A 23,677-nucleotide genomic window follows, 5' to 3' on the forward strand; every position below is an offset into this window, starting at 1 on the left:
CGGAACAACTAAGCCCGTGCGCCACAACTACTGAGCCTGTGCTCTAGAGCCTGCGAGCCACAACTACTGAGCCTGCGCACCGCAACTACTGAAGCCCGTACACCTAGAGCCTGTGCTTCGCAACAAGAGAAGCCACCGCAATGGGAAGCCCACACACTGCAACGAAGAGTAGCCCCCGCTCGCCACGACTGGAGAAAGCCCGCGTGCAGCAACGAAGACCCAACACAGCCAAAAAAAATAAAAATAAAATAAAATAAATAAATTTATTAAAAAAACAAAAACAAAAAACATGGTATTAATAGTACCTACGCTTCATATGGTTGTTGTGAGGATTCGATGACTTAATGCATATAATGAGCTTAACACAGTACTTGGTAGATAGTAGACACCTATTAAACATTGGCTAGTGTTATATTGTTAATGAAGCAGACCAGAGACAAACAAGGTATTATGGGACATGGAAGAAGGTAACCTAATCCAGTACAGGGGGTGGTCGGGGAAGGTTTCCTGGAAGAAATGGTACCTGAGTTACATCTTAAAAACTGATGGACACTAGAGGAAGGGTACAAAACTGGAAGCAGGGAGATTAGTTAGGAAGTGGTTTAAAAGTCCAGGCTAGAGCTGAGCATTGAAACCAGGGCAGTGGTTGTAGGGATAACAAAGAGGTATAACCAGCAGGACTTGGCGATGACTGGCTGTGGGAGAAGGGAAATAAGGAGGGAGTGGGCAGATGCCAGTACTTGAACAAGTTGCTTATCCTCTCTAAACTTCAGTTTTCCTCATCCATAAAATGAAGATAATACCACCTACCTAACAGGATTACTATAAGAAGTAAATCAATTTTGTTTTAAAACACATAACATAGTGGCACATAGTAGACAATAAATGGAAACGCTCACTATTATTATAATTATTATGAGGTGGATGGACCTAGAGTCTGTCATACAGAGTGAAGTAAGTCAGAAAGAGAAAAACAAATAGCGTATGCTAACACATGTATATGGAATCTAAAAAAAAAAAAAAAGGTACCGATGAACCTAGGGGCAGGACAGGAATAAAGACGCAGACGTAGAGAATGGACTTGAGGATACGGGGAGGGGGAAGGGTAAGCTGGGACGAAGCGAGAGAGTGGCATGGACATATATACACTACCAAACGTAAAATAGATAGCTAGTGGGAAGCAGCCGCATAGCACACGGAGATCAGCTCCGTGCTTTGTGACCACCTAGAGGGGTGGGATAGGGAGCGTGGGAGGGAGACGCAAGACGGAGGGGATATGGGGACATATGTATGCATATGGCTGATTCACTTTGTTGTACAACAGAAACTAACACAGTATTGTGAAGCAATTATACTCCAAAAGAGATCTATTAAAATTAATTAATTAATTAATAATTACAGCAGTCTTGGAACAGGCCCCTAGATGACGACTAGGCCAGGAGGCTCAGCGTCAGGAAGAGACTTACTCAATGATACACTATCTGCTTAGTGGCAGAGCCATGAATAAAGAGTCTATCTTCTGCTTCCTATTCCCTGATTGGTTTTTTTCCCACTATATTGGTTTAAGTGATTGGCTAGTGGATGCTCTTCTCCCAAAGATTATGATGAGATCACCCATATGGTCAGCAGTCTTCTCCTTCCAGTGCCAGCAATGAATAGGATTCTACAACAGACTGGAAGACTACTTCCTTCTACTCACTGTAAAAACTGCCCGTACTTCTTAATTTGATACTTTTTCTCCCACCTCTCTTTATTAAAAGAGAAAGCTCAGTGTACATAACTAACTTGAATCCACCTTGCTATTTCTACAGATGTCTGGATTTTAACTGTATCACTTCCCAAGAGAACTAAATGGTATATAGTAGCTTCATTATGATCAGAACAAACACAGCTGGGCTCCTAAATGGTGCAACTCCTCTAATGTCTCTCCTGGGCTTTAGCTTTGCTATTGCTATTTGATTTCTTTAAGGGATGTTTACTGCACTCAGTTGACAAACATGAGTAAAGCGTCTAATTCTGCGGACCAAAATCCAGCCCCTCTTAAAAGCAACACAGGTGAGGACAAAATAACTACATTTGAGAAAGGAGATGGGAGGCAACATTCAAGCCAAGTTGGCATCTGAGTGGTAGCAGAATATACCAACAATCAGTACCCAAAAGGATATTATTAGATCTGGGAATCCTGACTTTAGTGCTGTTAAAATAACTGAGGCTACTTATTTGAGTCCATTAAATAATCGGAAACTTGAATCTATTTGTTCAGACTAGGATTCTGATTCTAATAGAATCAGATTAGAGTGGAATGGAATCTTAGAGATTAGCTAGCCTTGTGGTTCTTAACTGTTTGGGGGTGCATAGACCCCCAAATCTGATTTAAGACACGTGCTCTCTCTCCAGAAAAAAAGTCACATACACAAAACATTTTATATACAATTTCAGGGGCTTTATGGACCCCCTCCAACCCATCCAGTTAAGGAACAACGTGCTAGTCAACTCACCTCTTTGGACAGACAAACTGCACTTCAGAAAGGTTAAATTGCCCAAATTCCATTAAGAAGATAGCCCTATATTTTTAAACGTGACTTACACATAACAACCCTAATTTGTAATAGCCCCTTACATGAGTGAGTGTATAGTGTTGTTTGGTTTAATATGCAATTTTATATACACATCTTCATATTCTCCTAAATAATATAGACTGAACATGTAGCAGCTCCATTTTATAGATGAGAAACCCAAGCTTTAGAGACATTAAATAAAGTTCCACCAACGTGTGCTGAAAATCTACTACTTGTATCTACTCACCAACACCCAACTAGGAGGTAGAGATACAGAGATGAGCTCAAAGAAGATCCCCAAGGAGCTTCAGTTCAGTGAAAGGGACAGACATCCTCCTCTCCGATCCACAGGATCGAATAAAGACACAGACCTACTAGAGAACGGACTTGAGGATACGGGGAGGGGGAAGGGTGAGCTGTGACAGGGCGAGAGAGAGGCATGGATGTATATACACTACCAAACGTAAGGTAGATAGCTAGTGGGAAGCAGCCGCATAGCACAGGGAGATCAGCTCAGTGCTTTGTGACCGCCTGGAGGGGTGGGATAGGGAGGGTGGGAGGGAGACGCAAGAGGGAAGAGATATGGGGACATATGTATATGTATAACTGATTCTCTCTTTTATAAAGCAGAAACTAACACACCATTGTAAAGCAATTATACCCCAATAAAGATGTTAAAAAAGAAAAAAAAGATCCCTGCTGGTTACAGGTCCCAGAGCTAGAAGAAAGATCAAGCTGGAACTGGAACCTACATGTTCTGATTCCAAGGCCGGCGCTTCTCTGTGGGCTGAGCTTCCCAAGGGCCTTGCAATCAGATGAGGCTGAAGAATCATTCTTGGGAACACAGCTTCAGTCACACCAGGAATAAAACCGCCTAGCTCTTCAATTTTCAATAAATGCCGCTCTCAGTTAGTACATGCTCAATACACGCAAATTTGCTTTAGCACATGAAAATTAATTAGCCGTGACTCAAGTTAAACATGAGATAATTCAGTATGTAAACCTGAAACAGTTTCTTCCTACTAGTGACCATGTTACTATATGTTCTCCCCCAACGCTTCTCCATTTTCCAATCTTGCTTCCTTTGTGTTTTGCTTTGGCTCTAACTGTTTATCTCTTTTCTTTCCTGCTATGCTGGTAACCAGAGCCTCTGAATGGCTGGGTAGAAAAAAAGGAAACAAAAGTGATTCGTAGAGAGCCCATACAACTTTATTGTAAGTACAAAGGCACATTTCTACTATGGTTTCACCGTCTGTATTAAAGATGTCTGGAAAAAGAATAAGTGTGCAGACATTATTATAATGACACAGAGAGGACTGTTCAGGGACAGCTATATTTTAAATGTTTTTCTTCTTGTTCTTCTCCTCTCCCTGACCTCCCACTGCCAGCCACCCATTCCCTCACCCCCCTCATCCCATCCCCTAAAAGGTCCTGAGCATTTTTGAATCAAGATGAATTATTTCCCTTTTCAGAGTCTCTGGAGCTATATTTGTAGCACTGTATTTCAAATGATTTGCAGTATGCATGTTTAATTGGAATATAGCTCATTTTTCAGTACTGAATATATTTTAAGTTTGTTGAATCCTTTAATTTTTTAATGACCTCTGGAGGACAAAATTTTCTGTGGTAATATATCGATATAATGTAAGACACAGAAGAGTTCTGATGTATAAAACTGACTTCCACATAATTTTTCAGCATGGTATCTGTTATATCAAGTCAGACGTACCTACTGAAGGCTTAAATAATAGCAATAACTTAATGATAATAAGTTTATCATACATTTGTATGGCAATTAAAGCATTATCTTATTTTGGTCTCATAACTATTTGAGATTTAGAAAAGACTAAGATTATCCGCATTTTACAGACAAAGAAAATGAGGCTCAGGGCTTCCCTGGTGGCACAGTGGTTGGGAGTCCGCCTGCCGATGCAGAGGACACGGGTTCGTGCTCCGGTCCGGGAGGATCCCACATGCCGCGGAGCGGCTGGGCCCGTGAGCCATGGCCGCTGAGCCTGCACGTCCGGAGCCTGTGCTCCGCAACGGGAGAGGCCACAACAGTGAGAGGCCCGTGTACCGCAAATAAAACAAACAAACAAACAAAAAAAGTCTGTAAGAAGATGAGGCTCAAACAGATTAAGTGGTTAGTTCAAGGTCACACAGCTTCCACATGTCAGAAGGGGGACAAGAAATCAAAGGTAAAAGTTTTTCACACGTGCTTAAACCCCTAAGATAAAAAATATCACAGCTCTCTCAACTTGACTTAAAAGTGCTAACAACGGCTTGTGAAAAATGAAAAGCCTTGAAGGAAGGCAGAATAAAATCTAAGAAGCAATCACTGATCTTTTATCTTCTAGACTTCAAGCCGAATCAAGTTCTTCAAAAAAAACCCAATAAAGCCCAGACATTTTCATCATAACAAAATAAATAATTCAGTCAGCCTTTAGAGGACTCCTGCATTATGATTGGCTATTTGATATATTTGTGACTTGGCCGCCACTAAACTGATTAAAGCTAACCTCATTGACGCAGTTATGTCGACAGAGCCTTTGATGCTGACAGTTATGAATGGAAAGTGTAAATAACAATAAATAACCTGCAGCTTCCACATTTATTCCTAATGGAGGATTTAGCACTTTCAAAAGTTAAATGCCTGATAGGCTAAAAATTACAGCTTTGGTCTATCCGGCGTCAAAGAAACTGTTGAGATTCATCACTGTCCTCTCTTTAGGAAGATATCCACAGAGCCTCAGGTTCTTCCAGGCAGACAGGCAACTTTGATTTTAAAAAACTCAGACTCTCTGAGCTGCAAGCAGCTGTAGAAATTATCTGGTCTAACCCCACATTTTATATATGAGAAAACGAAAGCCCAGAGAAATGAGATTAATTGCCTAAGGTCATCCAGTGAGTCATGATGGAGTCAGAGCTACAAGCCATATCTTCTTACCCACAGTCCAATGCTCTTGTCACTCGACCACACAACAGGGAAAAATCTCCACCCAAGATACACAGGCAGTCTCTCTCTCTCTCTCTCTCTCTCTCTCTCTCTCTCTCTCTCTCTCACACACACACACACACACACATCAATTCCAAATTATAATGGACCTATAAAGATAATTGAATCCATATTCTCTGTGCTGAATTTCTACTGGTCTCAACAGAAACAGATCTGAGAAGGACTCTCAGATGTAAAATTATATGCCATTTTTCAAGTTCAAGTCCATCTCATGATTACAAATTAATGCCCTATTTTAAGGCACACCTGAAAATAACATGCACCCTCTCTGTTTTATCAATAGCGCTACTTTTAATGTGTGCAGTATGATTCCATTTTTGTAAGGAAATCTACATGTGTGTATTTGAATATATGCAGAGAGAAAGGCAGAAAGCTTATGGTCATCTCTAGGTGTTAGAATTCTCAGTGGTATTTATATTCTGTTTTATAGTCACCAGTATTTACCAATTTCTCTTTCAAAACTAACACCTATAATTTATGTACTATCAATAGGATAGCAGAAAAGGAATAATATTAGAAATTTTATCATAAAATATTCAGACATAGAAACTCTTGGTATTTTTCAGTCTCCAAATTAACTTCACAATCTCAACTCATGGTCAGCTAGGTTTATAACATAATATCTGCTCAATTAGAATTTCCCTCCTGGGAAACTGAAAAGACTTTGAACCTGGTAATCATCCCCTTCCACGTATATATTTGGTCTATAGAACAGGTAGGAAAATTTATTAAGTTACTGTCCCCAGAGGGCCTCTTATTCAAATTCAGGAGCGGCTAGCTCAACAAACAGGATGTTGTCTGGGAACATCTTCACTAGTCTGATTTGATGAAGGAAGGGATAGTTTAAGTAAGTGAAGTGTGACTGACAACTACTTTCCAAGAATAACAAACACCAGCGAACATTTATTGAGCACTTGCTGTATACTAGGCACTATGCTAAGTTAAGTTTTATATGCATCATATCATTTACTTCTCACAACAACTGTGTGTGGTTAGGTCCTATTATTTATTATCCCTGTTTTAGAGATGAGGAAATTGAGGCTTAGAGAGGTTAAGTGGGCTCCCCTAGGTAACGAGATTTATTCCAGAATCTATTCTCTTAAACAGTAGGCTACTTTTTATTATTTTTTTCCATACCTAGAGTAACTCAAAATCACTGCTAATAAAGTGTTTCCAAGTAGAGGTTCTATCAGGTTGGCTTTAATAAGCAAAGCTCATTGTAATTAGCAGCCCCAATAATAGGCTTGCTCAAGTCCTTCAAGCAAGTTAAACATGCCTTCCTACAAATCTTATATACACTGTTAATTTGTTTAGCAGATTCTTTCTTCATAAATGGGATGAAAGGAAACTTCAGTCCAAGTCAAATTATCACAATATTCAAATTAACAGAGCCACAGTTAATGAGTTCACTCAAGATCATTAATTTTTACAAAATATTTACCTCCTGCCATTTCAGCATTTATTGCTTGTATATTTAATGTACAGACATATGTTTGCATTATTATAGTTTTCATATAAAGGGCTTCTGACCACCTTCAGAATAAGAAGGAAAAGGCCAACTGTGGTCCTGCTTTATTGGGAGACATTTCTAACATAGTCTCTAAAGAACTAGGCTTTAATAATTTGTTCAAAACCTAGTCTAATGCCAAGTAAATATACAATAGAATAAAATGCTCAAGTTGGCATATGTAATTAACACTTCCAGTCAATGTTCTTAAACATCCCTCTCTCTTTCTTATGCCAAGTCTAATGGTCCAAAATGCTGGTGCCTGAATTAGTACCACTCCACCCCACTACCCAAAACAAATAAGCATAATTAGACTGCTTCTGTCTAGCTTCTCTCTCTTATGTACATCATATAGCGAAAGCTCCAGATCAGTTCCTAGCTCCTTACTTTGACTAATTCAGGTCACCAACCCAACCCTCCCATGTCTACATTCACACAAAAGAGAAAATAACAGGACTGCCACTAACTTTCAACTTGGAAATGCTTGAAAATACAATTATTGCACGTAAAGCACACTGAAATCCCTTGAGGAAAACTACAGTGTGTACAAACCGTAACTTATTATACCTTGAGAATATTGAATATTTCTATTATGGTCTTCATACGCCTAGAATTGTAGATATGGGCAAAGAATTAGAGTTCGGAGAGTCCAGTTCAGTGTTTCCTCTAAGTACCGACAGATTTCACGAGCAAGGAAATGACAGACCCACGTGTTCTTCTAACACTGTAGTGCCCACATTTTAACTAGGCCAAGAAAGAGAGGCCCTGTGCAATACGGCTAACTACTTATGGGAGTAATTTCACCATACAACTCTAGCAAATTTATTTCAGTTTCAGATATCACTTTCCCCATTAACTCAGGAGACCAAAGGAGCATAACCGCCTTCCTTTCATCCCTGTCAAACTCAGCAAGTTTCTCAGGAAGCAAATACTATTTAAATCATTTTCATATTTCTAAAATGCCTGTAAGACAAGCCCAGGGTCTAATTATGCCACTTAAATTTGTTGAAGATGTTTGGGTTTTTCTTTTTTTAATTTCAATACCGAAAGAGCCCAAGGGTTTAAAGCCCTAATAATCTAATAAACTTTGCTAAGTGAACATTGTAACAGATACGCCTGGATGGGATTTTGTAAATACCAGACAATTTCCCCTGATCTTTATCAGGGAAAAGAAGTCTAAATCTTTAGCAGGAAGAAATTAAATGTAGTGCAAAATAATAACATCTGGCCAGGTTGTGTTCATCAGAGTAGCAGCTCCTTTAGATGTCAGGCTGAAAAGTACTAAAATGAACTCTGAAGGGGGTGTGTGCGATGCTTTATGAGGCAACAGGAAAGGCTGCTGCGCTGCCATAGAACACTCGGGGTACAATTAACTCGCCCTAGTATGTCCCTATAGAGAATCGTTTCACATCAATGGAATTTGAATCCTTATGCCAAATAAAATTTGGGGGCCATTCTTGGGGCATTTTGTTTATTTCTCCATTCCTATACAGATTCCTAAGAGCACTTTCTATTTCTCAAAACTCTATGATCATTTTTATCACTTCACAAATCTTATTTTTATCGTCAACCTCCAAGGGAGACAGTGTGGCTCAATGAAAAGAACAATGACTTTGAAGTTAGAAACTTAATGCTGCCACTTACTGGTTATGTGGCCTTGGGCAAATTGCTTAATGGCTCCTAGCTCCAGCTTCCATATCTGTGAAATGGGGATAATAATACCTAGCGGTATCACTACCATTAGGAAGATTAATCAAACCTAGCACATAGTAGACTCTCAGTAAACTTAGTTAACCTTGCTTCTCCTTCATGTAAGTGACCCAGATGAGTTCAAATGTCTAACCTCACCAACTTTCCAGAGGCCTCTGACCTTCAAGAAGGCTTAAATTATCTGAATATACACTATCTTTCCCTCCCATCAAAACAAAACCAAAAGCTCTCAAGGTTATATTTGAAATAATACGTGCATCATTAAGCCTCTTCTTTCACTATCAGCCATCTCAACCTTCTGGCAGAGATTGCCAGAAAGAACACACTTTGTTTTTCCACTAATGATTACTTTGACGCATGAGATACTTTGTCTTTCCTGCCACTGATTTTTTTTAAGCTGGCATTTAGAGGGATAATTCTGGTCATCTCACAATTTAAAAATAAAAGGTTTTCCCCCCAGAATGTGTACCACAAAACAATGCTAAACCACTGATTTATCTTATAGGCCAGTGTATCTGTTTCAAATGTTAATTGCTAGAAAGAGTACTGTTTTTCCAGTCCCCAGGAACAGGAGTGTGGACAGAAGGCTTTTGGGTTTCCCCCCACCTACTACTCTGTTGGACAGGAACAGGCGCCTTGGCCTCACTGAATGAGTTTCTTTAGCTACCCTTCAAGGGCTGGGGCATGTGGGAGTAAACACACACACTACATCAAAGAATAGTTCCAGGGCCCATTTTCCCAGCCGGGAAGGTGGGAAGGATGCCCAGAATCCATGCTCCACGCAAAGAGACTGGTTGCAGGTAACGTTTCACCACCCTCCCAGCACCTTTCCAGCTACCAGAGCACAGACTCCAGTGCAACTCTAGACCAAGATTATGTCCTAGTAAATGGTCAGAAAGTTCTCAAATCCAGGAGGAAAAAAGGCAATGCTGATAGCAGTAAACAGGAACTCATTCAGACTAGTGGTCAGTGTCAAAGACAACTGAACAACAACAATCATCCTTTAAACTTTTCAAAGCATTTTTATATACATTACCTCTTTTGATCCTCAGAAGCTCTGGCAAGTCGGCAGATCAGGTGTTATCTTACACATAAGAAAACAAACTCAGACACTTTATTACCGATTTTTACACAGATACTCTCAGAATAGGAAATAAAACACATGTCTGATTCATCTAAGGCTAACATCTATTAGGAAAGAGTCAAACAATATATTGGAAGCCAAAGGAAGATATCAACATATTTGACTGAAGGTTCTTTTAAACCACCATAAAAAATAAAAATTGAATTAACAAATCAGTAAAAGCAATCTATAACATATAAAATGGGTTAGCATCCTGAATATATAAAGAGCTCTTAAAAATCAATAAGAAAAGGGCATCTCAATAAGAACAATGAACAGCTAAATTTTTTTAAATGATGAAATAATATTAATGAGAAAAAACGCAAAATAAAAAGTACAAATGACCAACAAATTTTCATAATAAAAAAAGAGGGGACTTCCCTGGTAGCTCAGTGGTTAAGAATCTGCCTGCCAATGCAAGGGACATGGGTTCAAGCCCTGGTCTGGGAAGATCCCCCATGCCACGGAGCAACGAAGCCCGTGCGCCACAACTACGGAGCCTGCACTCTGGAGCCCGCGAGCCACAACTACTGAACCCCACGTGCCACAACTACTGAAGCCCGCGTGCCTAGAGCCCGTGCTCCACAACAAGAGAAGCCACTGCAATGAGAATCCCTCGCACTGCAATGAAGAGTAGCCCCCGCTTGCCACAACTAGAGAAAGCCCGTGCGCAGCAATGAAGACCCAATGCAGCCAAAAATAAATAAGTAAAAAAATAAATTTTAAAAAAAGAGTACTATTTCTTCACCTAAACTGGGGTTATTGTAAAAGGGCAAACAGCAAATGGTCAGGGAAATGGACATTCATACATTGCTAGTGGGAGTGAAAAGAGATACAACGTTACAGAAGTCAAACAGGCAATAAATGTGAGAAACCTTAAAAACTGCATAGCCTCTGACCCAGCAATTCCAGTTCCAGGAATTTATCCTGAGGAAATAATTAAAGATATGCATAAATATACTTACATGGACATTATTTATCTCACTATGGTCTACTGAAAGTAACCTAAATTTCTAACAATAGAAAGGGTTGGATTAATAACATATGAGACAACAGCATGACTAAGTAGTAGGTGGCCCCTAAATACTCTATTGTTATTATAGTATAGAAATTGTTACATGGAAAGATGGCTATAATATATTACATGAAAGGGCAGTGTAATCCACTTTCTAAATATATATACACACACCTGCATATGTACAATACTGAACAAGAGTATGTAAGATTAGATACTAAAATGTTAACAGTAGTTATCCTCTGGGGGATAGAATGTGGGTCATTTTATTTTCTACTTTTTCATTTCTTTGTGTTTTTTTCATTTTATCTAATAAACATGTATACTCATTTGTATAGTAAAAACTTATTTAATAAAAACAATATCCTGAAACAAAGTTTGCTCTATTACATTCCATCTCAATGCACAAGCATTGATCCACTATCTAGAGACTTTTAAGATCTTATACCTGAGTAGATTTCAAAACCTAGAAACAAATGCTGTAAGCAACAGCTTATAACTTTTCTGTCCATTTGGTCATAGTGGTATCAGTAGTTATTGCAGAGGAAGTGGAAGAGATAGTAACCTGCTTCTATTAATACTACTTATTTTAATTGTGTATATGTGTGTGTGTGTGTGTGTGTGTGTGTGTGTGTGTGTATTCACTGAAACATTTACTGAGTGTCTACTATCTCATTGGGAGATACGGGGTTGAGGTAGAATACGCATAAGCCCTACCCTCAGAGAGATCATTCTCTAGTAAAGGAGACCCACGTTAATCAAATAACCATCATATATCACTACCAACTTGATAAGTGCTAGAAAGAAAAAACACAGGATCCCAGGAGAGGGAATACTGTAGAACCTGGTCTAATCTGATAATTACATTTCAGTTAATCAGGTCCAGTACTAATGCTAAAGAACTTCAACCAAAGGAGGGAAGCACGATAAACATCCTGATTTCATCATTTTTGTTCTCCTTCCTCTCCTAATCAACTCAATGAAATCAGAGTCTGCCATTGCTAGTTAGATCTAGAGGCTACGTTAACTCATTCAGACCACTAGAGGACCATGCAGAAAACATATACTATTTAGTCTTAAATATACACATAGACACAGAGAAAGAATGAAAACACACACAAATGTTATTAGCAGTTTTCTCTGAATGACAAGATTATGAGTGGGTATATTAGAGCATTTCAATATTAATTAAATTATATTAAAGCATGAAAAGCATTTTTAATTGTATATGTACCAGATATGTGACATTGAGTACCACAAAGCAGATATTATACTTCATATACAATTATGCTTATAAACGTATGAGAGGGAATAACAAAAACAATGGCTACCATGCATTTGGTTCCTATAGAGCAGCACAGGCCTGAGTTCTTCACAGTCCTCACTGGATTTAACCCTCTTTAATTCATGGCTCAGAGAGAAGTGAGTTGCTCTTGGTAACAAAGAGAGGAGATGGTAGAGCTGGAACTTAGACTCCAGTCTGCCTGAAGGCAGAGCGCATGCCCGTCTCACTATGCCCCTCTGCTTCTCCCCTAGATGTTTTGTCCTTTCAGAAGGGATGACTGTAACGCTAGCTAGGGAGTCCAGAAAGACTGGTATCTGGAAGGTAATTAATAATGTTTAAATTTTAATTTAAATTTAGAAAAAGATGTGCACTGATTTACCTAACTCCCTTACCGGCCCTTCTCTTTGACCAAAAGCCACGTCCGTCTGGAGAATTCATACAGGCAATCTCCTCCAAGAACCTCTACCCTCTAGTTGGAATTAATCTCTTCCAACCCCACAGGCATTTTGTTTTTTCACTTTGTCTCCTTTTTCTAAGAGGGCATTCAAACTGTGTAAGCTTTGAGCCTGAAAAAACCTGGATCCACCCCTATTCCCTTAGAAACTTGCTAAAATTTTTCTTGCCGCATTTCCCATAGGATGCCTTGTACCAAAATTACTCACGCATAAGTCTCAGTTTCTGAAATTTGAGCTACTTGAAGGTAGGCGTGAGGTATCTTTGAATCCCCTACAATAACCTGCCTTCAGACGTGCTAGGTACTTGCTCAGCAAATGCTTTTAGTTAAATATAATAGAATTCCCCTGCAAGAAAGCAAGCTAGAACTGGGGAGATTGTCTGTGACCATGAAACAAAATACACAGTGGCTATAAAACACATGGTGATTAAGGGCACAGGCCCTGGAGCTGCACATCCTGGGTTCAATTCCTGTCTCTGCCATTTATCTATTTGGCTGTGCAACTTTAGAAAACTGACTTCATCTCTCTAAGCCTCCACTTCCTCAGCAATAAAATGAGGCTAATAATAGTACCAACTTCACTGGGTTGTTGTGAGGTCTAAATGAGATAATATAAGTAAAACACTTCAGAACAGGACATTTTTCATTCATCTCTCCCTGACATAAATACATATTCAGTGAGGAGGTTTCTGATTCTCACCCGAAGCCTTCAACTTTCTCTTCTCCACACCAGCTCTACATCTTCCACCTATGCCACCAAGACTCATTCAAACCCAGCCCAAGTGACTCCAGAGCCTGCCCTCTTAAACTTACACTCCACTGCTGGACTGGAAAGCAAAGGAGCAGACTAAAGGCATGAAACCCCATTCGGCCCTTGCAGGTAGTCTAGATGCAAGCTGATGGGAGCCTGGAACTAAAATCAGAGAAACAGAGCTAGAAGGCAACGGCATGTGATCAGTGAGACAACTGAGGCCCAGGGAGGGCAAAGGGGAACAGAATGTAGGGAAAAGATGGGGAGGAGTATGAAGGAAGAAGCAAGAGCCGGTGACTGACTGAAAGAGGAGACAGGGCAAAGCAGGAGTATGAGGGTGTGCCGCAGCCCCTGGAAGCATCTCACAGTCAATAGAAGGAAAGGTGTTTTTAATTTCTCTGTTACCACTTTCAGCTTCGAGGAAAATTGTTTCTACCTCCACTCGATTGACAGGAGAATTCAAATCTCTCAAACATATGCTTCATTACTCAAATATCAGGTACTGCAATTCAGTGAGACAGAAAGAGGAGAAGGAACATATGTTTTCAGAAAGTAAACAAATCCCAGTGGGGGAGGGGTGGGGAATAATCACTGGGCAAAAGTGGTATTTTTCCTGGAAGCTTCTAGAGGGCAGGGACAATGTCCTTTAATTTGCTTTGTTGGGTCCACTAGCGAGAAGGTGGGCGATGCTAATGGCAGCTATAGGGGGGAGTTCAGAGCCCTACTGAACCAAGGCGCACGCGCTGGGGTAAGGAGTTAATCTACATAATCTCCTCACCTCACTGTTGGCCCAAGAACACTCCACACCCGCCATTTTTGTAGGCTCTTTTTATTAAACAGTTTTCGGTCTAATGACTGACTTCTAAATCAATAGAGGGCACAGGAAGGGTTTACAACCCTCCCCAGCCTCTGGCTCTGGCTAAAGCCACAGAATTTTGAAACTGAATTAAATCCAGAAAGTTCTTAGTTTAAAACCAAAATAACTTTAAACACCCAGTTTCCAGTTGTTTTTCCAACAGCACTAATAATTAAAGAATCACATTTTTTATAACTTTGTAACCAAAATATCTCTTTGAGTCAACTCCATAAAAGTACACTAATTAAAGCCAGCATCTTCTGGCCTCTGATGAGAAATTCACCCTTTTATAATGGGATTACTAGAGCTTTGCTGTACAGATGAGTGGTTTGATTAATAATTTACATTTCTGAGGATATATAACCTCACTCATGGTCATGGTCTGCGTTCCTAAAATTCTCCTATTCAGTTTAATGTCATTATATTTGGCCCTGGCAAATGAATTAAGTTCTGATTAGACATCAATGTAATTATTTTCTCCCGTATACGTTATTTTCAAAAAAGAAAGGGTTGTGACGGAATGGCCGGCAGTTTGAGCCGAGGAGTTCAGTGGGGCTCAGCATGGGCAGGAGAACTGTCAGACTAGTCAAAAGGAAAAAAGCGTGAAATGGAGAAAAATTGCTCAGTACTCACTTAAAATCCCCACTACATTATAAAAACTAAATTAACAAATGATTGAATCTCAAAAACATGTTTATCAACATTCAAGCAATTATTCAGTCACATATTAACTGTGAAGGAAAAGAGCTCTGCTTGAATAGTGTCCCTAAACAGTTATTTCAAGCAGAAATGACTGGAGAAATTGCTCTGAGCTGATGGAAAAGGGTGCTCTAACCAAGGGTAATTTTATTTAGGGGGAGTGGGAGAGACAGGAATCTGACAGAAAAAAAGTAGAAGAACTGCCAAGAGCAGATGGAAACAGAAAATAAGGGAGCAGAGAAAGAGAAGACGCACAGCAACACTGCTTCCTCCCCCTTCATCTCCTCCAGAGACAGCAGGTAGGAGAAAGCCTTCCAACGCTGGATGAAGATAGCGCTTTTCCTCCTCTCTGCCATGATAGCGTGCACCAGAAAATGCAACGAAAATATGGCCGGAACACAACAACGCCTGCGTGATCTAGCCTCTTGCTTGTGTGTAAAATATACCAGATAGGTATATTTGGAAGAGAAGCTTCAGGAAGCTGAAAAAAGGATGCTCCTGGAAGTATTGATATTTCAAACAGCTCAGCTTCACATCTAAGAATGCATAAAATAAACCCCTCTTTCAAAGGGTCCTTTGCCTAAGTGCTCTCTCACCTGTGCACTGGAGCTGCTTCAACGTCATCTACATGGGGCAAAAGTTGTTGAATTACATCATGAAGTCCAGCTTTGTCTGGGATTATGTCTGTAATGGTAACGCATCATTTACCTGGCCCCATGTGGGGTGAAGTGGTCCACAAAAATGAGCTGTCTAGATAATACAGTAACCACCCAAAGTCATAAAGGCCATAAACAGAGAACTAGAATTAGAACTTAGATTCTTCTGACTCCAAGTCCAGTGTTTCTTCCATTGCCTTGAAGCACCAAAAATATTTTTAGCCATTCAAAATGGAAATATTAACGGAAAAACAGTGAACATAACTTGATCTTTCCTTATCAATTCACAGCCATCACTAGGAACATTAGTTGTTGGATCTATTATAACATAGGGGCTACTGAGACAGGTAGGGATATACTCCTCTATAAAATGCCCCCAACTGCCACATTCAGTGAGTTCTTGAGTCACTTTTATGTCCTCCTCTCTTACTGTCACTCGTTAGCTTCTTGCTGCTCATATGTACCTCCCTCTGGCAGTCTTTCAAAGCCCTTCTAGTTAACTGCTTATCTACTACCGGCTGGAAAACTAGAGAATCAAGCTCGTAAAGACTGTGCATAAATTCAGAACGGTAGTAGGCTCTGAACAAGGACCCAGGAGCTCTCAGATGAGACAAGTACATGAAGCAGGAGCTCCACGTCGTTTTAGGTGAACGGAGATGTTTTCTGCTTAACCACCATTTCTCCTCTCTGATAAAGAAAGTTCAAGTTGTGAGAGAGACAACTTCCAGAAAAGCGAAGTGTTGCTGCATTCTGAAGAGTCTGTTCTCACTCAAGGTCAGTGGTACCCTGGGGAAGACTGGAATCCTCCAACGTACAGAAAAAACCCGGACATACCCCAAATAGTTCCTGATGGTACAAGGTTGAAAGTTATAATGAAATTCTACAAGGAACACAGAACTCAAGGTTCGAAAGTGTAGAGGTGGTGGAGATATGATGAAAAACTCAGAATTCTATCCCACTTTTCTTCTCAAGGACCACAAATCCTACAATTTCTTAATTTTGTTTTACTTCAAGCACACTAAGAACAGGAAAACCACGTCACATGATGGCTTGGAAGAAGCTGTGGCATCAATGAGTTTCCTCATCTGTAAAATGGAGATAATTACAGTATGAACCTCATAGAGCTGCTGGGAAAATTAAATGAGATAATTATGTAAAAGTAAGCATCATATAGTAGGCACTTAATATAACTGTCACTATTATCATCATCATCATCATCATTATTAGGTAGGGGAGAAGAAAAAGAGAGAAGAAAATCTACTTTCAGCGAAGTTTTTCAAAAAAGAATTAATTAAGCAGAAACAAAAAACGATTGTGCTGCCCCATTTTACTAAGCGCATCAAAGTAAATTAAGTTTAGGAAACGAGGCAATGCAAAGATGGAAAATAAAGAACAACTTTTTTAAATGCTTCAATCATTATCAAGACAACATTAGCAATAGAGCACTCCAACTACTGTAGCAAAGGTTCCCAGGCTCATTTATGAGGGCAAAGGCTTCCTGCAAACGAAGACATAAACTCCAAATCGAGGCAGTAAGGATTGCTCGTGGAACTGTGCACATATTTGCAGAAAGCACTCACTGCTTAATACCCCCAATGTGAACTAGTGAAGGAACCCTAAAGAGATTGTGGATCTAGGCCAATATCAAGATGAGCTATCTTCAATGTCACGTGGTGAAAACAGCTCACATCAAATTTCATAGGAGTTAAGTACTGGAGCAATTTTCTCAACAATTTGTTCTACCAGAATCTTGGGGAGGGGGTGTATTTTAGGGAAAAAGCAACTGTGTCCGCCAATTAAATTCATTGGACTACTAAGTAGTTATAAGAAAAAAGTGGATACTCTCTTTTTCTCAGCAATCAGTAATACATCATCTTGTAGCAGTCCCTGATTTTAGTCTTGTCTCTCCAGACAAGGAGACAATCCTACAGAAAGGATTTGGGGCAATGTCTCTACAAACATGGCATAATTGCCTTGAGGTCTGGGACCATGTTTTATTTGGTTCTTATGGGGTTTATTTTTTCTAAGAGCGAAGCAGGAAAAGAATAAGAAGAGAGAATGAGACAAGATAAAGAATGAGTACATATGGTGACAAGGTAGAAGGCACCGGCAATGAGTTCAACTAATGTCTATTAGTTGTCTCCGTGTTCCTTTGCTAGGGTTGTCCTTCTGCCTGCCCCCACAAATTGAGAAATAATATATTTATATGTATGTGTGTGTGTGTGTGTGTGTGTGTGTGTGTGTGTGTGTGTATGAGAGAAACAGAGAACGAGTAGGTGCTGCCCCCCTACTCCCTACCCTCTGTTCACATGACAAGCGTTCAGCTTCCATTCTATAGCAGCCATATCTGGAAGCTAATCCAATCAAAATCTTGTCAAAACTTCCTTTCTCTCTTAGTCTTATGCTGTTCCAGAACTAGAAAACACAACATGCAAAATGCAGAACTGGACAGAGATGTGAATGCTGACATGCAAGGCCCTCAGATAGACAGCCACGTCAGCTACTCTTCACGCTAGAATACCAGCGTGATCACTCCACCACCCCCATCCAGCCAGGCAATGGTAAGATAACATCTGTGGGCTTGGTTATTCTGGGAATGAAACAAATCACAAATACTCCATTCTAGAAAAGCCCCTCCACAGCCCATAGAGTAAGATTCAGCCTTCCACTTCAACTAGATCCTCATGTCACATCACTTCTTATCACCCTACTTTCAGCTAGTAGATCAGCTCCAAAAATCAATCTAAGAAGTACATGAATGGTACATGTATTTTTAAAATGAGCTTAAATTATTCATTCTTTTGCCAAATTGTTAGTCTCAACAAACTCTTCACAAGAGTCTGACTGCATAAATAGGTTAACAAATACTTCAAGCTTCTGTATTATACTTCATATAATCAACCCAACATCCCGAGGCTTTGACCCAAGAAACTGTTGTGAATGTATGTTTTATTAGCTAATTTGAATAATTTTCTCAGCTTATTCTAAGTATTTCATTATAATATGCAAAAGAAACTATAATCAACCCACCTTACAATTCAAATAGGTTAATTCTTATAAAGGTGCCAATTCTCTTCTTATGGGACAAGAAAAAGGCAGCTGATTCCATCTGCTTAAGGAAGGATAGAAGAAAGCCCCAATATCCATAATTAACTTTCTTTCACAGGAAGTGGCATAATGAGGTAGTTAAAAGCATACACTCTGAGAGCCAGGCCAACTGGGTTGAAATCCTACTTTCCCCATTTATTAGTTGTGTGACCTTGGGCAAGTTACTTAACCATTCTGTGCCTTGAGTTTTCATCCATAAAATGGGGAAACTAATAATACTACTTACTTCATAGGGTTTATTGTGAGGATTAAATGAATTAATATATGTAAAACACTTCAAAGAGTACCTAGCACATAATGCTATATAAGTGTTTGCTCTCACCACTACCATCATCCTCCTAGCTGGGTCTCTGAATCAAGGGAGATACTCCCCATCCAGCTATGACAGTCCTACAAGTTAATAAGGAGAAATGTAATTTCCTACCCATTCTGGTAACACCACAACAGCTATCTTTTACAGTCGTACACAGGTATATTAAGGACTGAGACTCAGAAAAAGAGAAAGGATAATCACTCACACAAATGAGAAAATGTAGGGCCATTAAGCCAGTTTTTCCCTCTTAGATGGAAACAGTCCCAGTGGTCAGAAAGAGCTTGTGCATGTTCCACAAATATCCAACTAACTCCTGGAGAAAACTGGTATTTAAGTAAATATTTTTGTTTTTTAAACAAGTTTTATGGGCTAGTGGAGGGAAAGTACCATTTATTCTTTCTTCAGAGATTTCATCCTTTACATACAGGTAAACAGAATGTCCTTAGACAATGATTTTTGACAATACCCACCTTTCCAAAGATTGTAATGCAGCTTCTCTAAAAACCATGTTTTTCCTTAACCAGAATCTCTCACTGGGAGGTTTGTTGGTTTTTTTTTAATTTTAATTTTTATTTATTTTTTGGCTGTGTTGGGTCTTCATTGCTGCATGCGGGCTTTCTCTAGTTGCAGCGAGCTGGGGCTACTCTTCGGTGCCATGCGTGGACTTCTCACTGCAGTGGCTTCTCTTGTTGCAGAGCACAGGCTCTAGGCATGCGGGCTTCTCTTGTTGCAGAGCACAGGCTCTAGTTGTGGCTTGAGGGGTCAGTAGCTGTGGCGCACGGGCTTAGTTTCTCCACAGCATATGGAATCTTCCCGGACCAAGGATCGAACCCGTGTCCCCTGCATAGGCAGGCGGATTCGCAACCACTGCACCACCAGGGAAGTCCCTCACTGGGAGGTTTTTATGACAAGTATTAATGTTGGAATGGTAATTTATAAATTATACTTAGCATTTGAAAGCCCAGTGCCCAAATAATGATGCCATTGAGCAGCACATCTCAAATGATCCCCAGAACTCACCTTGGAAAACTGCAGCATTCTGAATAATTAAGAACTTGAGCTCCATACTTGCAGACTGAAGCAGTTGTTCCATGTTCAATCGTGCTGTTAGTTGGTATTTTTCTTCCATCTTTCTTGAGCAGCATGTTGGGCCCTTGGGGAGACATACTTGCAAATCTGATCCTGAAACAAACAAGTTTTTCATGTTTCAGTAAGCACAGTGTCACACACACACACACACACACACACACACACGAGGCAAACAAGGCAAAACAATGCATTTCTTGTAAAACACAGTAAAATCTTGATTATCCAAAATCAGCGTTTACCTTAACTAATCCCTGCTTTCTCCCTATTATCTTTATGACTGATTCTTTTTGAATAACTGTAAGAATTAATTGCCTAGGTTTGACTCATAAATGCTGTATAAACTAATTTATAGCACAAAGTATACGTCACTGAACACCAGTATTTAATTTGTCTGTTAAAAGACCAATCTTCACTCCTACAATTTCTTTTTCTTGATTATAATTTATGAATGAAAACACAAGCAAGAAGCCACTTTCAAACTTCCAGTTATGATTTCCTAATGAAATGTATGTCTGGGCAATCCAATGTTGCCAACATTAACATTCAACCACCCAAATCCCTTACAACTCAACAATTCTAGCTCTAGCACAAATGCCAACCTCCCGCTCCTCTGAATTCCTGAGCTCCCTTATGATGCAGAATGCTTTTTTATTTCTGTATCTCGATAAAGATTTGCCAAATGAATAATCTTCTTGATTATCCCAAAGTTAGGGAATCAGAACCTCTTCTCAGTCCTCAACCAATGTGACCCTTTGCAGTCCTCACAGTTAACCAATCCCTCCTTAAAACACTCCCCCCGCCTTGCTTTAGCGAATCTACCCAGTTCACTAAACCTATCCACACACACCCCATACACCGCCCCGCCACTGCTATGGCTATTCTTATATATATATATATTTTTTTAAATATTTACTTATTTAATTTATTTATTTTGGCTGCGCTGGGTCTTCACTGCTGCACACAGGTTCTTTTAGTTGTGGCATGCAGACCCTTAGTTGTGGCATGCAGGTGGGATCTAGTTCCCTGACCAGGGATAGAACCCAGGCCCCCTGCATTGGGAGCGCGGAGTCCTACCCGCTGGACCACCAGGGAAGTCCCACTATGGCTATTCTTATCTATCTTTTCTTGCTTCCTCTTCGTCTGCCGATCACATAAATGTTGTTGACCCTCTTTCTCATTCTACATCTCTGCCCAACCCCAATGATCTTACCTAACCCCTGTGATTGCTGAACTCTCTAATCCTGCCTTCACCGTTCTTCTGAGCTCCAAAATCCCACATTTTCAACTACTCTGTGGGAATCTCAGATTCAGCAGACCCCAAACTGAACTCAATATATCCCATATGAACACACAAGTTCCATCTCCTGTATTCCGTACCTCAGTTAATGATTATCATCTACCAGGTTTCCCCATTAAAAAAACCCCTTTTTGTTGTTTTCAGCTCTTCGCTGGTGACTCAACACACTTCTGTATCCGTGGAAGTCATCAGCATATAAAAGAAAATTGAAGCCATGGGAGTAGGTGAGAGTCATTCAACAAATATTTTATTGGGTATCCACTATCTGACAAGCACTGTGGATACAGCAGTCTGTAAGGTCCCTGCCCTCGTGGAGCTTATATTCTGGGAGATAACAAACTACATATGTAAGGTCAAGCAGTGATAAGTACTACAGAGAAAATAAAACTAAGTAAGGAAGGGAAAACAAACTGTGGTATACACACACAATGGAATACTACTCAGCCATAAAAAGAAATAAACTATTGATACATGCCACCACATGGATGAACCCCGAAAACATTATGCTCGGTGAAAGAAACCAAATTTTAAAAATTACATACTGTATGGTTCCAGCTAGAAAGGGAAAGTTAATCTATGGTGACAGAAAGCAGTTCAGCGGTTGTTGGCGGAGATGAAGCAGTTCAGCAGGTGAGAGTGAGGAAATTTGGAGGAGTGATAGATATGTTCATTATTTTGATTGTGATGATTGTTTCATGGCTGTAAACATGTATCAAATTTATCAAACTGCACCCTTAAAATATGTATAGCTTATGGTATGTCAATTACACCTCAATATAGCTGCTGTTTTCTAATGTTTAAAAGTAAGGTAGATAGGGAATGTGGTGATTGCAGGGACGCTTCTATTTATGTAGGGTAATCAGGGATGGCTTCTTTCATAAGGCGACATTTGAGGAGAAATGAGGGAAGCAACGGAGAGTCCAAGATTTTATATCCTCTACCAATACTAGCAAATATTAGGGCTCAATGCATATTTAAGTCCAATCTCCTTCTTCTTCTGTAACTCCTGTTTTACTCAAACTTTCCCTTCAATAAGCATTTGTTGAGCTCTTCTGTGGTGGCCATGAAAATGTGCATCTCAGACCTCCTACCACAGGGAGTATAACTGCCGAACGGTCCCAGCGGCTGTGCTCTAAATTCAACGCCATGTCGTGCCCAGGCCACAATCCCTAGGGGCTGCTCCCAGCCAATGACAGCATGGCAAAGATGCCAAGTCCTGTGAGACACAGGACTTTGCTGACAAGGCATTTTGGCTTGAGGACTCCCCACTGACCCTGACAAAACTTTCTTAAAACTGTACTGCAGTTTACATTCTCTCTACTCAACCTTCCTTCCTTCCCTCTCTTCTCCAAAGGGATCAGACCTACACCACAGTCGAATGGCTCATTTCCTTCCCAAGTGTTTTCCCCAAGAAACTTCTTGCACATCTAGTGCTATATTGGCATCTGCTTCTCAGAGGACCCAGTCTAACGTATCTTCTGTGTGCCAAGCACTGTGCTACATGGTAGAGGTACAGCTTTCAACAAGAGACACATGGTCCTTATCCCAAGGAGCACACTGTCTAGAGGGGTTAACAGAGATGAATACCTAGTGCATATAACTGGGTGGGATAAAGCGACATAGTTATCTAGGATGACAAAACATGTATATGGGATATCCCCCCAAGGGTGGACACCCCCAAAGTTCCATAAAGTCCTCGGCAAAGTAAGCTTTCATAATAAACATCAAATCTTACTGAAGTGAGGCTAGAAAGCATATTCAGACGTTTTAGACAGCTTTTCAATGACTGAGGTGTTTGTTTTTTTTTTAAAAAGGTGGGGGGAACTAGTTAGCCCTAAGTTACCAGAAAATTTACTTTTGTTACAATCTCTGATTTCCCTAGGAATTCCAGTTATCATGGCCCTAATGTATGTGTCCAAGTTTTCTTCATTGAGGAATGAAATTCATCAAGTTCAACCTCACAAGACGTCACTGCTGGAGTCCACAGTATTGACTCCAAGCTCTCTGCTTCCTCCTCCTTAAGGGAGCTGCTGACAAAAGTAGTAAAGGAGAGCATGGATAACGTGTATCACCAAACCTAACGCAGCACTGCAGTTTGTAGTACTGGATGGAAAGGTGATGTTTAATGTGTCAAAACACAATTTGGGGTCTGGAGACGCAGAGTTCAGATTTATCTCCTATAAATGTCAATCTCATATACGAGCCTTAAACCGATTTTAACTAGGGTCTAAGTTCAAAGG

General features: G+C 40.1%; 1 protein-coding gene across 1 annotated transcript in view; it reads right to left on the reverse strand.

The window, feature by feature from the left end:
- Positions 1–23,677, reverse strand: part of GPC3 (glypican 3) — a 442,250-nt gene that overhangs the window by 391,362 nt on the left and 27,211 nt on the right. The window contains exon 2 of the mRNA XM_030849089.3: positions 20,072–20,233. Within this exon, the coding sequence (XP_030704949.1) occupies positions 20,072–20,233 (162 nt within the window). The remainder of the gene's footprint in view (positions 1–20,071; positions 20,234–23,677) is intronic.

This window comes from Globicephala melas, chromosome X, assembly GCF_963455315.2.
Source record: "Globicephala melas chromosome X, mGloMel1.2, whole genome shotgun sequence".
Classification (NCBI taxonomy): Eukaryota; Metazoa; Chordata; class Mammalia; order Artiodactyla; family Delphinidae; genus Globicephala; species Globicephala melas.